Raw genomic sequence first — 17,355 nt, forward strand, 5'->3', positions numbered from 1 at the left:
TAGGGGATAAAGTCTGTGGTATAGAATGAACCAAAACCTGTTAAATAGGGCCTCAAGTTACCTTAAGAATCTTAGCTTTCATTAAAAGATTCTGATGATAATAATAATTTCTTCCCATTGTTGCAAAGAAAATTTTGTGAATATTCTTGTCTCTTTTTTCCTGCTTCGTAGACAGCCTGAAACAGTAGCTGGAAGTGGAGAGAGCTGCTCTACTTGTTTTTAGGAGGTAGTACCTAGAAAAATATGTGGTGAAAGTCTCCCTTTCCTTTCAGGATCACCAAAACACTGGACAAGGAGGAGCTGTGTTTATGCAAGGGTCCTGCTAAAACACTCCCAGTGCTGCTCTTTGGAGGTTGCACTATTAGGGACTGTCACACACTGGGGGGGAACAAGTGCATTTCCTTTCACAACAGAACAGTGGAAAGGATGTTGAGCAATGACTGAACAACGACTACCTTGGGTCCCTGCTGGGGGCACATTAAGGAGAGTGAGAGGGTGGTGCAGGTGATCAGGGCAAGACTCCGGATTGGAGGTCTAAGAATGCCCAGTGTGCGACTAAGGCTCTTGGGTATTCCAAAGGAATTGCTTTTCTGGTTGATCAGTCATTCTAAAAAAGACTTGCACTTGTATAAATTTACTCAAACTTTCTAAATAGGAAAGGAACAATCATAAAATAGTTTGGGTTGGAAGGGACCTTCAAAGCTCATTTAGTCCACATAGCCTCCCCCTCCCCACCCCCCCCACCCCCCCCCAATGAGCAGGGACATCTTCAACTAGATCAGGCTGCCCAGAAACACATCCAGCCTGGCTTTGCATGTTTCCAGGGACAGTGAATCCACCACCTCTCTGGGCAACCTGTGATGGTGTTTTACCATCCTCATTGTAAAGAATATTTTTCTCACATCCAGCCTGAATCCCCCTCTCTGCGTTTAAAACCATTACCCCCCTTCCTGTTTCTACAGGCCTCGCTAAGAAGTCTCTGCCCATCTTTCTTATAGGCCCCTTTTAAGAACTGAAAGGCTGCAATAAAGTCTCTCCAGACTCTTCTCCAGGCTGAGCAATCCCAACTCTCTCAGCCTTTTCTCCTAGGAGAGGTGCTCCATCCCTCTGATCTTTTTTGTGTTCCTCCTCTGGACCCTCTCCAACAGGTCCATGTCTTTCCTGTACTGAGGACTCCAGGACTGGACACAGTACTCCAGGTAGAGTCTCACCAGAGCAAGGTAGAGGGGGATAATCACATCCATTGACCTACTGGCCTGGCTCCTTTGGATGCAGCCCAAGACAGGATGGGTCACACATCTGGGTCTTTGTCCGAAGGGAAGTTTAAATGCTTCGATTACATTATTGGATTTTGCAGAGCTCAGATCTCATAATCTTTCTTTTTTTTTTTTTTTACTTTTTTTGTGCTTCTATTTATTGTAATCTTTAAAATGTGTTTCAGTTTTCAAACTTCATTGAAAACACGTATCCCAGTGAACCTCTATAATATATGTTTAAAATAAATGTAATTAACGAAAAGACTGTCAAGAATGGAATCTTGAAAAAGGCCTACTGTTTTATGTAATTCTGTTAACTTTGAATATGTGATTGTTTTAAATCAATAATATCATTGTCAGCACATTCTCCTTCTTATAAATAGAATTCATCTGGTACTGGAAAATTAATATTTTGCTTGAGGCTTTGCCCTTTACCTAATGTAAATTAGAGAAATTGATTAACACAAGAGAAAAAAGTTATACCTTCCCCTGTAATATAGTTTTGATAGCTATTGCATGATAAATTAGTATATTGTGTGGTTTTAAATGAATGTGATTTATTGCTGTTGTCTACCATATGAAGAAACACAAAAAAAATTGTTTGCAGGATCATTGACTTGAACATATCAATGGCACTGTTGGACAATTCTTGCTGAGTGTTAAGATGATTTATGTAACAGACCGAAGGTTTCCACAGTAATGCATTATAGTCTCAAGCTATCAAGCCTTGTTCATGCAGAGACAAAAGAAGCTGAAAAACACTTGCTTCTGAAGGTCCTCTGTTTAGAAATTAGAGATAAGGTTGATCCTATTAGAACTCCTAGAAGTATCTGCTGTCACATATGTTATCCTAACTCTCAAATGTGCATAAAGTACATTGTGGTTTTTCCTCTTCTAATGAGCTTATTGTTTTTACTTTACTCTCAATTCGTAAGTATTTCAGTTATGCAACAACATGTTCAATAATAGAAGAGCAGACAGCCTGAAGCATCTATCTTTTAAAAACTGGCATCTTTCCACAGTTCAGATCCAGGGGCCTTGGTGCAAATGAAAAATTAAGATGCGCTCTACATAGTTGGCAATGCCAGTCATTTCATTTAAATTAAATATCTATAGGCAAATTCCCAATTTTTAAGGAACTGTTGTTCATACCGGATTCTGTTGAGCATATGCAGGGTGACTGAGCACACGAATTAGATTTACTTAATGTATGTTGTCTTCTGTGCTATAGTAATGGTTCTGCTTTTTCCAGAGGAATTTACAATGGATGTTTGAAAGCTTGCTGCCTCTTGTGGTCAGTCTGTTTGAGGTATCACCTTTGGTTTCCATTCTATGGTTACTTTTTTAAGTTCTATTAAAATTATTTTGAAAAAATAGTAGGTTTTGCTGACCAACATGGAGTCATCACTGTAGAATACTGTCCTGGGGTCAGCAGTAGCAGTCATTTTTCTCCTTCTTAGTAGCTGGTGCAGTGCTGTGGTTTTGACTTTCAGCCTGGGAACGATGCTGATAACTGATGTTTTTAGTTGTTGCTAAGTCATGTTTACTCTGACCAAGGACTTTCTGAGTCTCGTGCTCTGCCAGGGAGGAGGTGAAGTCAGGAGGAAGCAGAGACAGGACACCTGACCCAAACTGATCAAAGAGGTATTCCATACCACAGCACGTAATGCCCAGGATGTAAAACTAGGGGCAGTTACCTGAAAGGGTTAGATAACTGCTCGGATCGGGCTGGATATCGGTTGGCAGGTGGTTAGTGGTTGAATTGTTATTTTCCTTACCATAATTATTATTGGTGGTAGCAGTAGTGGTTTGTGTTACACCATAGTTACTGGGCTGTTCTTATCTCAGCCCGTGGGAGTTACATTCTTTTGATTCTCCTCCCCATCCTTCTGAGAGCAGGGAGAGGAAGAAGCGCGGGAGTGAGAGAGAACCTGTATGGTTCTGAGTTACCGGCTGGGCTTAAGCTGGGCTTAAACCACGACAAGTACTTAAGCAGAGGGGCTTTATTTTTATTTACTTCTTTCTCCTTACTCTCTTTTCCTTAGTTCCTATGCAGCAGGTTGTGAAAGCATTTCCCTTATTTTCCCAGTAATGAGTATTTGGGCTCCTCAAAAAGGAATACTAGATTTGTGTGTGTTTCATTAGCACCGCAGGATGCTTATCCCACATTTGAGTTTCATGTGGCTAAAGTAAAGAACTGACATTTGACTCACCTCCCCCCCAGTTTTGCCCTCCTTCTATAGCATGTTGCTAGATTTGGCTAAGCTAAGTGGCATAAAAAATTAATTGAAGGTGACTAACGATGTCATTGCTCAGAAACAAAAGCTGGGACTTGAGTTGGACAGTGAATCAGAATTAAGTGTTCATATAATTTTATTTTGTCAAGCTTTCTTCCTAAAATTATAGGCTCAGGTGGCGTAGATAATAAGTTCTCTTGAACTCAGAGTGGGCATATCAAAGATCATCTGCTTTATGAAGTTTCAATCATTTGAGGCAGAAATGTCACAAATACTTAACCAGAAACATAGAATATCTTCCTTTAGATTTGAAAAGATCCTTGATTCAAAACTCTTCTTCATAGTGTTTATCTGTAAATAGCTCAAATTGAAGAATGTTCATTCTAAGATTCCCACTGTGTAGCTTTCATCTTAAATATATTGGAATCTGTTTACAATAAATACAGGGGTAATGGAAATCCTCTTTATAATAAAGTAAAATTAAACCCTGTGTCTCTTCAGTGCTATGCAGTGGGTTTAATGGCTTTACTTTGCAGAGGGCTTTCTCTCTGGAATGTAATAAAGGTCCAGGAATTTACCCTAAACTGGAGAGCTGATAAACACCTCATCCACTCCCACAGTCATGAGACGAAAGTGAAGCCACTGGCAAAGTTCCTAGCAGCTTTGTGGTAAAGTAAATAAAGCATTTATTGCTACTCTTTTTTGCTTCAAAAGTGAAAAGGCGAGCTTGATAGTATTTCTGTGACCAGTAGAATGAAAAGGAGCTATTCTCTGTCTTTCTGCACAGAGAAAGTTGTGCTGATAATAAAGCTAACTATCAAGTAAAAACCCTTGAAGGCGGAGAGGGAAAACACCTTAACCTTTCTGTCCACCCCCCAAAAAAGACTAATAGAGCTGAAGCTACAGGCCATCATTTATTATTAATACTTATAAGCTGTACTTATGAATTGTAATTTGATACACGAACTGTAGCCTTCCCTAATGCTTTTGATGGTAGATAGCTGCTTTTATTTGAAATTCCAGGTAAATGGCTTGGGTTGGAAGAAGAAGTGCTCTAAGAAAGCCCAAAGATCAGGACAGGATTATGACTGGCCTGGGAGTGGGAGTTGTTGCTGCAGGGAAACCCTCAAGCCTGGCCTTGTGCTGGAGTTCCCTTAAATGTCCTTTGAGGGAAGAAGGTAACCATATGATGTTCTAGGAAAGCTCATTGCCAGCACTGGTTCAGTTGCATCAAGAGGACTATAGATGGTTTCTCAAGAAGGCTTTCCCAATGGCAAGGGGAGAGGTGGAAAGAAAGTAGGAGTGGGTGTTTGAAGTTTGTAGCTGCTATTGGCAGGACAAGCATATTATATTTTGTTCCTCACTTGTTCCCTCCATGTACAGTTGTAACAGACTTGTTTCTGGGATATGTTGGGTTTGCTGCAAATGTATGTAGGACTTTTGGTTTCTGATGTACCAGTGTGCCAAGTCATTACAATCACCTAACCTGTGCTTTGGACAATGCAAACAGAAATACTATCACATCACTGCTGAAGTAACTTCCCTGAGGAAGTTATATATGTATGTGTTACACACACACATACTGAGTATGGAAATACCAAACTGGCTGAAAATGTTAAGTAAAATGGGGTGCTCTGCAGGTGCTTTCATGAAGCCTTGGGTGATATGGTTTAGTGTGAGGTGTCCCTGCCCATTGCAGGGGGGTTGGAACTAGATGATCTTAAGGTCCTTTCCAACCCTAACTATTCTATGATTCTATGATTCTATGATATGTCCTTACCATTAGCATGTGGCTTGGATGCTGCCTAGCTTTATTGAAGTGGTCTATGTCTTAAAAAAACCCCATCATTTTAAGAAGCACATGTGCTTGAATTATATGTTGGTTTAGTGTGTTATTATTGCATTTGCTATGCTAGTCCTACTACTTTAAGAAACTTATCTAAGTGTAGTGGACAGTGGTACGATAGATGATGTGGGACTAGATGCACTCTGGCTGGTTTACAAGCAATAACCATGGTGTGTTTTTTATTGTTAAATAATCAGAGAGAAACCATCTATTTAAAATGCTTAGCCCATGTAATATATGACATTATTATATAGTTACAAATGATGCAATGTGGGTTGTGGAGTTTTATGCCACCAGTGTTTTACTTCCTTTTGCATAAGTGAAGAAAATGTCCAAATGGCAGTTCAATTGCTTCCACAACTTCTGAAGTGTTACTAATTAAAGACACATTTGAAACAGAGCAAATCAAGTCTAAATGAAGTAAAACCTGGACTATTCACATATGGCATGCAAAAAGGGTGCAAAAATAAACAGATTTGCTGAATGCCTGCAATATTAATGGTGTAGGCACACCCAGGCTGTCAATATTTGGTTTAGGAATACTTTCATGTAGTAGCAAATGTAAGTTGAAGTCCCTTATGTTCTTCATGGGCTGCTTCAGTGCAGGTCCCTTTCATGGGGTGCAATCCTTCAGAAACAGACTGCTCCAGCATGGGTTCCCTGTAAGGTCACAAGTCCTGCAGCAAACCTGCTCCAGTGCAGGTTCTTCTCTCCACGGGGCCATAGGTCCTTCCAGGAGCCCACTGCAGCATGAGCATCCCATGGTGTCACAACCTCCTTTGGGCATCCCCCTGCCCTGGCATGGGGACCTCCATGGGCTGCAGGGTTGGTATCTGCTCCACCATGGACCTCCATGGTCTTCAGCGAACAGTCTGCCTCACCATGGTCTTCACCACGGGCTGCAGGGCAATCTCTGCTCTGGCACCTGGAATGCCTATGCCTCCTCCCCTGCTTCTTCACTGACCTTGGTGTCTGCAGGGCTGTTTCACATATTCTCTGCCCTCTCTCCAACTGCAGTTTCTCCTGCACAGTGCCTTTTCCCCCTTCTTAAATATATTATCCCAGAGGCACTACCACTGCTGCTGCTGAGCAGGCCCTTTTTCCAGCGACGGGTCCATCCTGTAGCTGGCTGTCATCAGCTCTGTCAGGCATAGGGGAAACTTAGAAGCCACCCCTGTAGTGCCTCCCACTACCCAATCATTGCCAAGCAAACCCAATATAGACCTCACTTTAAGCCACCTTTCATTTGATCATCAATTTAATAGTAATGAGCAAATTTTTAGGATGTACAGTGTCCATAATTTTTGATTTGTTTTTGCACAGTTTATACAGTATGGTTAAGTAAATATGACATGTTATCTTTTCCATGTATAAATTTTCTCCCAGTTTAATGAGGGTCTATTTTTACTGTATTTCATTCCTTGGAGATGTCTCCACTGATGGCTGCATTGGGGCTTCTAAAAGCAGGGCAAATATAACTTACAAATGGGAGCAGACTCACACCTACTTCCCATTAAAGAGAGGGGAGAGGCAAGGGGAGAGCAAACTCCTGTACCAGGGGTAAGAAACACATCTGGAAAGCATGGACATAATCAAAGTCTTCACACAGAAGGATGATGATAGCACTGCCAAACCCTTTCCTCTCCCTCTTCTGTTTTTATTCTTTGGGATTTTTCTTTGGGGTTGGCAGTCTAGCCTTCCTGTTGTATTTCATAGTAAGATATTTGGTAACAGAGATGTATTCCTTGTTGGGAAAGAGGCAAAGCGAACAACCAAAATCATGGCAATGTCCACTAGAGCAGGTTCTTCTGTGTTCAGCAGCTCACAGAAAACATGTAACACTGTTGTTGGTCTGATTTAAGTTTCTATATCTATATTTGTAAAGAATAACCTCAGGCACCTCAGTATTACTATGATGACTAATGAAAAATCCTTTTGTTTGTAATTGGGCATTGATTCTTCCTTTACCCTTCTGCATGAATTCATACAGCGTACTGTCCTCCGTTTGCAAATTCACACTGGGGAAAACATTTTCTTCTGATAGCTGCTCTTTGAAATTGTGCCCTCATTTTTGTCTTTCCTGAAATACTTTGCAGGAGAGAATGTATTTAAATCCTTGCATTTCCAGAATTAACAAAAGCAGCACTCAGAGCAGGACTGTGTTGCTGCAGAGGGGCAGGAAGGGTGGAAGTAATCACTGTGCTATGAACCTCATGACTAGGGGTGTGGGATGTGCAAAGACTGATTGCTTGAAAAGGAGATGAAAACTGTGGCTGTTCTCAGAAAAGCAGAACAGGCTTTCAGGCTGAACCACTGCAAACGATCCCTTTAACTCTTGATTTGGATCATGTATCTAATGCTGCTCACCTTTTCCCTCTGAGAAACACAGGCATACCCACCCTTATCCTCAAAATAAGCCTACCTGCTGTATGAAGAATACAGATAAATAATAGCAATTATCCACCTTGATGCATTACTTTGACTTTGCCTGTGGCTTTTCCTTGAAACAGATTGGGTTGGGTGACTTAAATGGCAGTGGGCAACAAAAGACTAAACAGTTGCTTTGTAGAGTAACTCATTTAGATGACTGACAAAATGTATGTATTGTTGAGTTTATGGATTACAAAAGGAAAAATCAGCAATTTTGAGACACCGTGAATGTATTTTTATAAACACAAAGTATATTCATGTAAAGAATGTACTGGTTTTGTATTTATTTGTCTTTCTTTGAACAGAACAAATGCATGGCTCTCCTGTAAGCTTAAAAGCAGTATCTTTCTTCTTCACAAAATAACTCTTGATCTGAGTAACAGGGAGCCTTGTGAATCATTTTGAGCTGATGTTAATTTTATAAATTGCATTCTTTTTTCCACAATTCCCATGAAAAAGGTATTCAGCTAGATGAACACTTGGAAAATTTTAATGGGACCCTTGAAATCTGTTTGAATTCAGCTTCTTTAAAAAAAAGTCTTTCTAATGGAAGCTGTGAAAGTATCAGAGATACTTATGCTTTAGAGGCAGTTTTTCTTTCATACATAATGGTGAACCTCCGCTGTTATAATATATGGGTGTTTAAAATATTCTCTTTGTTAAACTGAAGCTCCTGCTTAGAAGTATGTGAGTTGGGCTCTTTTTGTTTGTTTTGCGTGACTTACATTATTATTCTTGACCAGTATCCATATGGCTTTCATAGCACTTTCTGTTTGGTGTTTTATTTTCCAGTCTTTTCCTGGCCCAAGTCTTGAAAGTGAAGATTTTAACATACCTCCTATAACTCCTCCATCATTGCCTGACCACTCCCTGGTGCACTTGAATGAGATAGAGTCTGGGTACCACTCTCTGTGTCATCCTATGAACCACAATGGCCTCCTTCCATTCCACCCACAAAACATGGATCTACCTGAAATTACAGTTTCCAACATGCTTGGCCAAGATGGAACCCTGCTTTCTAATTCCCTCTCTGTGGTAAGCATTTTCAATCTTTCCCTTCTCTTCTGCTTTAAGTTGTGAAATCATGCACATACAGACCTGTTTGAAATCCTCCAAGAGGCCAGCTCCTGCACCACACAAGTCACGGAGTGAGCTGGCCTGACTCTGGGTTTCACATCACACTCCCTATGTCAAAGCCTCCCCCACCTGTGGAGGCACTGGGGCTTTTACAGACAGCTTCCTCAGAGCCAGGATGTTACCCACCGCCTTGAGCAGAATTACTCCCGCTTTGCATGGATGTAAATAATGACAAAAGGAGGCTCAAGGCTTTGACTTCTGCTGGAGCAGGATTTGGATCCAGATGGCTGTTGTTCTGTGTTTGTCTGACGAGGCTCTTTCCATTCTCATTTGCATGTGCTGAGAGCTGTACAAAAATTTAATATCTACTTTCTTGTTTACCGCACGTTTGGAAAACAGCAAATGTTATTTCTGATTCTAGGCCAAATCTTATAGCCTTTTTACAGTTCCCGGTCCTTAGCCAGCCAGAATCCAATTGAAATGACTGGACGATTTGCTTATGAAGGCTGTCAGATAGTCATTATGGTCATAATCTTGGGAAGCCTGATATTATAAATCACTTCTTTGAATGTTAAATTGCTTGCAACAACTGCAGAGCTACTTTACATGTTACATTTTCAAGTGGGCTCTACAAATAATTAGTATACTTCTGGCATAGAAGCTCCAGACAAGATTATTTCACATCAATGTGCAATTCTAATCCAAGGAGTTAAAAATCCCATGGAAGAGGGTGGGGCCTGGCATTGTTTGGGGCTCACTGGACTTAAGGCATTCTGCTAAATGAACTGCCCAGGAACTGCAGATCTGGGCAGCTGAAGTTAAGGATATGCTATTCCTAGAGATTCAAGGGTCTGGCCTTCTCACAGAAGAATTAGAAGTTTAGGGCACTGTGTCCCAGCTGGGATGCTCTGCACTTAGGGAATGAGGCTGTTTAGGTTTCCAGCTTGCTAGATCCCCATCACATTACCAAAAACACCCCAGATGAGCCCTGGGAACCTGGGATCTGAGGCAGCATACAGAGCTTGGGGGCTGAGCAATCTAGGCTTAGCACCCAATCAGCCCCTCAAACTAACAGCCCCAGAGCCAGGGGCTGCAATGGCTGGAAAACCAGTTAGTTTACAAGGAAAATCTGCCTTGTCACATGGCAGTTAATGAAGCTAAATTAATTAAATTAATTTAATCAATTAATTAAAATAAAGCTGCCTTGATTTCAAGGAGCTTCATGTTCCCTCTAAGGATGTCCAACAAGCTGTACTGCAGGGGGGGGCTAGTCTTGGCTTCTTAGGTGCTGCTTAGTTACTGATTTACAAGGATGTTGCACACATTGTGCTTGAGGTCAGAATCTGACCCCAGGGTTGTGTTTAATAATGGGAGTAGGCAGATTTTTGTAAGGATACATATACATCATATATGCTTAATATATATGATATATATATTACATGTACTTCATATATGTAATATATATATATCATATATACTTCATGGAAATGTTTTGAGTTTTGCTTGCATTTCTGCAAAGCTGATGGCATATGTAAAAGGGCATGAACTAAATCTTATGTGGGATTCCGAGAATCAGAGCTATGAAAGGACTTGAAAAAGTAAGTGAAACACTTGGCACTCCAGTCAAGATAAGCAGTATTTCATTGAATTGACCTCTTTTGAGCCATGGCTATGGCTCAAAACTATGCATTCTTTTAATCTCTGATGTTCCACATTAACCTCTTGCAGCAAGCTCTGAACAAAGGGCCTTTAGAGTTTGTAGATCATCACAGTGAATTATTGCATTGAGGGCAAATACAAAAAAGCTGAGTGATATAACTAGGCAATTTTGCTTTGGGAGTTAGTGAAGTTCAGAAAAAAAATTACAATCATATGTCAAAAAAATATATGCTAAGTTTTAACAGTAATTTCTGAGGGTTTGTTCAATAAATAAAGCATGATCCTTGAAGCATCATGGGCTAGCTTGGATGCCCTTTGCTCACAAGAGGGCCTCTTAACTAGCAGTACTTTTAACTCAAGCTGACTTGAATGTCAAGGGGATTAAGCTACACCTCCTGTTAGCACAACTGGTAGGATGTTAACACAGTGATTTTGTACGGTTTAAACACTTTGGCAGTATAGTTCCTCTAATTTGAATTTGGTAACTTGAGAGAAATTAACTTGTGGGAGATAATTTAACTTAACTCTTCAGTGAATTCACTGACTTCTTCAGTGAATAGAATGGATTCATTGTCCTTTTGGCTTTCCATTGATGAAGGCAGACAGAGGGTTTTGTGGAGTTAACATTCTTTGTGTAGCTTTGAAGCTCTTCTTTATAACCTAGAGCCTTTTACATTTTTATTTCAATATGACTCTTTTCTCTTGCTATTACTCATCTTGAAGTTTCTTTTTTACTGTATCATCAAACTCTGATCCATTTAACAAGTACTCACCTAAATCACTTTTATATTGCCTCACATAGAAAATAATGTATAAGTTTTGCCAATCTATCTAAACCCTTGGTGCTATATAATTTCTGGTATATCAAGTACCGCTTAGTGTATTTGGAAACCATGTATCTCACTTCATTTTTCAAGGAAGTAATGAATATTTTGAGAAAAATTATTCTTAGAAGTGAATCTGTTGGCTGTTCTCTATCCTTAATTAATTTCACATCTTCAGCAAATTTTACTTATACTGGGACAATTTCAGCTGCAATGCAATATGTCTCCGATTGAGTTTGGTCTTTGGGTTTGTTTTTTTTTTTCCTTTATTACTTTCACCATCCTTCCTTTTAGCTAGTTTTAACCTATGTTGGTATTTTAGCGATAATACCTTCCTTTTTGTCAGTGTTGTGAATGGTTTTCAGCTTGTGTTTCTATAGAAAAAGCATTAATTAATGCTAGCCAAATGAGAGAAAGGAAACACATTTGCTCAGAAGCCAAGTAGGAAAATAGTTTGTACAGCAAGTATAGCATTTTTCTTTTATCTCAAATACCAGGTGTTTTCAGATGAGGATTTCTGTGATTTTTGACAGATTGAAAATTGAGGATGCACCCCTCCTAAAACCCCTTCAAATCTCCCCCCATTAGAGGTCCTGGTTTCATACTGTGCAGCTCTCCCTGCAAGCTGCCGATGAAATCCCTTTGAGTAAGGATTGCAGGATTTGCCCCAAGCTCTGTAAGAATTCTCTTCTGTGGAAGTGCTTAAACACACAATAAGAGCCCACTACCAGCTCAGTGAATTCTTATTAGGGATCAGCTTCTTACAGATTTTTTACACTGTGGGAATTCTTTCTGAGAAATTTTACAATGCTGGGAGACGAAAATTTCCTGTTGCCATTTACTGTGTTTGATGCCTAAATTCAGAATTAGCCTTCTTTGAAGTTTATATTGATTGATTTGACTTCCTATTTGCACTCTGCTACTTAAAAAAAAGCCAAATAAAACCAAAACTCAACAAAAACCCCAAACACTAAAATTTCTATTTCTTATTATACTGCTATCAGTTCATACATTGGCTTCTATGTTTCTGTATTCCTGTTTTCTGCTTAGGTGACATACAGACATATGCACACATGCACACTAATTTTTACCATGTTGTCACATGCAGATTTTGTTAGGCGCTCATTATATCTATATATTGGGGGTTCAGAAGTCTGCAGAATTTGTGCAGAATGTGACACACAGTGGCCTGAAGACACAGTCCAGCCCCAGCATGGTCAGCTACATGTGGGAGCTCTCTAAAGTCCTCCTTCAAAACAGATATGACTTCTATTCCTGCTTCTTAAGTGGATCCAATTAGGTATAGATAGAGCTGTTTAAAGAAAGTGTAGTGCCGGTCCTGTAGGCATGTTTGTTTCTATATAATGGAATGGGGATCCCTTCCTGATTTACTACAGTTGAAGTTAGCACTGTGTAGGTTTGGTTCAGTTCCAGTTGGGGCTTGACCTGCCAACACTTCTCTTCATCAATTTTGCTGAAATACTCCAAGGACCACAAGAAATACCCTTCTAACATTTGCAAACAAATGAGTGTATATACCATCCCAATGAGAATGTGTGTTTATCTGTAAAAATGCTTTTGGTTGTGTTCTATAAAATGAGTTTTACTGCATGTTCTTTTTATCAGCAAAATTATAGACTCTACAGCTTCTTTAATATATCCTGTAGATGATTGCTTTTTCCTCGAAGAAACCCAGGGTTAAAAATCTCAGTGCTGTTTTCACATAGAGGAGAAAAAAAAACACCTATTTTTGGAATGCTTTCATTTATAATCTTGTGCCGATCTTTTTGAAAATGTGGCTTATGATGGTATACTATAGAAAATTTACAAGAAAGAAATAAAAGAGACTCTAGTTTCTTGAAATGCTTCGAATTCTGGGGTTTGAAGTTTAAAGTGGAAAGGATGTTAAAAGGCAATAAAATCAGGGGATTTATTTCCCAAATGCTCTACTTGTGCTGGTAGCAAAAGCCAGCATAATGTATATGTTTAGGTTTATTGTCATTTTTAGTATACAGTCAAGGCACACTTTGAATTCAAAGACTACTGTACAACTGTTTTGACAACCACCACATCAGTAGGTAATGTGCAGGACATATGAAACTGAAGCAAAAATGTTTCTTTAGGTCTATAGGGAGTGCAGTACATCAATGAATTCAGATGTATTAGAGCAGCATGAATTTCTAATGCATTGCTCTTATGGAAAAGACCACTGGCATATTGAATAATGCTGCTTACAAAGCAGAGCAGAAAATGTGATTACAGACAATTTCATTGCTGTTTTTAAAATAAATATTTTCAAAATCTTGAGGTATTTTATTTCATGTAATGCATAAAATAGGTAACAGTGGACTAGAGCTAAAGATCTTCTAGGACACGGAAGAGTAGATGATGTCAGGTATAATTATTCAGATGGGGAATAATAGAAGCATTAGTTTAAAATAAAATGCATGTCACAAAGGCCCATGTCCTTATATTAAAAAAAAAGCAATAAAAAGCTTTTTTTTTCTTTTTTCACACTTTGACAGAAGAATAAAGGCAATGAATAATTATTTAACATTATGCCCCAATTCATCAAAGCCTGAACAATTACATTATACTTTTTCATGAATTATATTTTTTAGATATGCAGCCCATGAGAGAGTAATATCTTAAACAAAATGTGGCACTGTATAACAAGGAAGAAGGCAGACAGCTAGGGTTTTTTTCCATTTTTCATCTCAGGTAGAATGATGCTAGTATTTCTTATTCATAGTACAGTTCCTAATAAATCCAACAGAGGAGATTGTTGTTGCTGTAGCTCGGATGTATTGAAGAGATTTTGGTTTAGTACTTTCATACATATTAGTTTAAATTCAGTATTCATGACTCATCTTGAGGCTGACCTATATGGGTGATTTTTTTGGCACCTTTAAGCGTTAGTGCAAACTACTGAGTCAAACAGAAATTTTATTTCTGACGAACAAGATGAATAACTTTCATAATAAAACAAAAGATTTGCCCCTTCTAACCCAATTGTTGAGATTTGAATCATGCTTGGATACTTTTTTCCTAGCTTGAGTTGCATGCTAATGGTAGAAGATACTTTTAGTCTCTGGTGAATACTTCACATTTGTGCCTCATTACCAGGCTCTGGTCTTTGGTTTACATCAAAATTTACTGTTATGCTACACAGACCTGCTGCTACCCCAAACTTTATTGCAGTGAGTTATTGCCATCAGAACCACCAAATCATAAAGCTAAGGTCATGGAACATCTTGTGTTAAAGTGTGGGGTTTTTTTCTTTTTATTAAGCAACTCTGTATTCTTGCAGGATATCTTTCTTTTCTTTTTTGAAAACAAAGCAAAACAAAACCCACTCTATTTTACAAGCTGGATTTTCTCACTGAAATAAGCCTTGTGTGGCAAAGGGTTACAATAGTTTGTGTATGTTTTGTTAAACAGCTTACGCACAGGGATACACAGCCAAACTTTCAGCTGATGTCAGTCAGCATAACTTTATTGTCTTCAGTAGAATTATGATGATTTATTCCATCAAAGGCTCTGGAACATCATGTTTATCTTTCTTTCCTTACTTTCAATGTCTGCTCCAGTCTTTTGTCATCAGAAAGACAACAGAAAAGTTATGCAGAGGAGCTGTAAGATGTAACTTGATCAAGGTTTTATAAACACCTGCATATTGCATGTCTACTAGTAAAAGACTCTTCATGGAGCTACAAAAAGCATTAAAACATGTGATATCTACAAATCGCAGCTGTATGAAATCAGATCAGAAATAAAACATGCATTTTTTAACAGTGATAGAGATTTGCCATTCAGATAATGTACTGTGGGAGGTCTCTGCTTCTCTGTACCCGAGCATTGAAATCAAGATGGGGCATCTCTCAGAAAGATGTGCTTTCTCTGGGACTGGTCTAATGACCTCCCAGCTACAGTGGAGGGACCAGAACCTTCCTGTGAGTCACATTGTCCCTTGGGGGCTCTTGGTAGTATGCATTAGTCCATGCATACATGGTAGGGGAAATATCACTAGTAGCACCCTCTACAGTTTTTCCCTCCCAAAAGAAAATCAGCAGAGTGGAAGAAAGTACCGAGTGGGTACAGGCTCTCAATGGACCCCACCTTCTTGAGGTCAACTAGGACTAGAATTGCTGTGAAAATATTTGTGAGTAGTGTTTTTCATGAACTTAGCTTTTTTTCTGCTATTAACGTATCTGATAAAGCTATACTTTCTTTCTGTAAGTACTAAAAACTTACCTTAAAGGCAGAGCAAGTAAATACTTGCTTTACTTATCATTACTGCAGGAAAATATCTGTACACAAATGACCAGGACTCTTTTTAGAACAATTCCAGGTCTCATTTTTAAAATTGCTAATGAAACTGTTGATTTATTGTCAATTGGGCAATACAGCATTCTGCTTTCTGACTGTGGTTGTTGAGACTCCATGTGGCTCACATATTTCACAAATACAGTAGGAAAAACAACTATAGTATAATTTCAAAAAGAAACAAGGTGGCATATTTTATTTTTAAAAACAGTTTTCTATAGGAAATGCTCTGGTGATTTTTTTTTCACAGCAGTGACCCATTGTCTGATAGGAATTTATTTGCTACATAAAAAAGTAAGTAAAAAAGAAAGAGTATGTGTGGCAGTATTAATTATTGTTTCTTAGACTTTAACCAGATAGGCACAGGCTAAGACATGATAAATGTGGCATGGAGAGAAATCTTTCAGTTGCGGGTGGTAGATTATACACCACCTCACATGTGAAGTACCCACAGGAGTGATTAATGCATAAGCAGCATCATAGCTGCAAGTGTCAAACAAAACAGATAATAGAGTATGCAAATAGAGAAAAAATAACTCTCAGAAAATGTCAGAAATTCAGGGGTTTCAGCAGCAGAGATTGTTGACTTTAATCTGCTGCTTTTAACATTGCATGTAGTTGTCAAGAAAAGCACAATAATGAAATGTTTCTGAAGACTCGGTCTTTGGCAAAAAAAAATATCTTAGTGATCTTAAGCCTGTAGATGGAATAGAAGTGAAGTGTCTTTCTAAGAAACTGTGAAGGTGCTTTCGTGAAGACAAAAAGGAAGGAGAAGCCCACAATGCAGATGAAAGAGAGTTTTGTGCATCAGGTGGAGTAGCCTCTCTTTCCACCTGATTAATTATTTAAATGCATTTATTCTCACTCCTTGAAATTCCAGAGCAGTTGAGAAGACTGCACATCCTTCATGAATTCATACTGCATTCATCATCTCATCTCAACTTGTTCAGGGAGTAGAAAGATAACTTTGTGTGGATGAAACTCGTGCCACTATGGCATGCACCATCTTAACTCAAGCTGCTATTTGCATGCTGGAAGTGAAGATGTGCTGCATGACTGCTGAAGGCTAGGATACCAGCAACCCAGAGCTTCATGCTATTGTCACCTGCTAGAACAGAGTGTGAGTTCTCATTGTCTAGTTTTCCCTATATAGAGTCATAGTTACTTAGCCAAATTTTTAATTCACTTGGAGAGAAAACCCACATTCTTGGCTTTTTTGATTTTTCTGGGTTGAAGGCATTTTAAAGGTCTAATTCATAGGCTCACAGGGTTTTTTATCTGTTTTAAAGGGTTTACAGACTTTGTGCAGCAGGGAGGGAATAAAACATTCTGCTTGATAATGTTTTGAGATTTGGAGAAATAACAATCAGTAAGAAAATAACTTCTGATTTTTATCCCTTATTTTTATCCCTTTATTCTTCCTCAAGGCAATTAACTCTTAAAGTGTAAGGATATCTACTGCTCTCCAGGTCCTTTCAATAACACAAAGATTCATTTTAGACTGATGCCTGCCTCTGTTTTTTCCTCCCTTTATTTATACAAAGTCTGTACAGACACACTATGTAAATGCCCTTTCTCATGCTGGAATTCCCTGGGGACAGCATGTAAATCCTTAACCTCTACTGCTAGTGTAATGCTGTAATTCATCCACATGTGTGCAACTTAGGATCTCTGTAGCCTCACTTACACATATTTGAACT

General features: G+C 39.0%; 1 protein-coding gene across 1 annotated transcript in view; it reads left to right on the forward strand.

Annotated features, from left to right (window-relative positions):
• Positions 1–17,355, forward strand: part of TOX (thymocyte selection associated high mobility group box) — a 221,756-nt gene that overhangs the window by 121,665 nt on the left and 82,736 nt on the right. The window contains exon 3 of the mRNA XM_005152522.4: positions 8,562–8,804. Coding sequence (XP_005152579.1) covers positions 8,562–8,804 — 243 coding nt within the window. The remainder of the gene's footprint in view (positions 1–8,561; positions 8,805–17,355) is intronic.

Source organism: Melopsittacus undulatus, chromosome 1 (assembly GCF_012275295.1).
Source record: "Melopsittacus undulatus isolate bMelUnd1 chromosome 1, bMelUnd1.mat.Z, whole genome shotgun sequence".
NCBI classification, from domain to species: domain Eukaryota; kingdom Metazoa; phylum Chordata; class Aves; order Psittaciformes; family Psittaculidae; genus Melopsittacus; species Melopsittacus undulatus.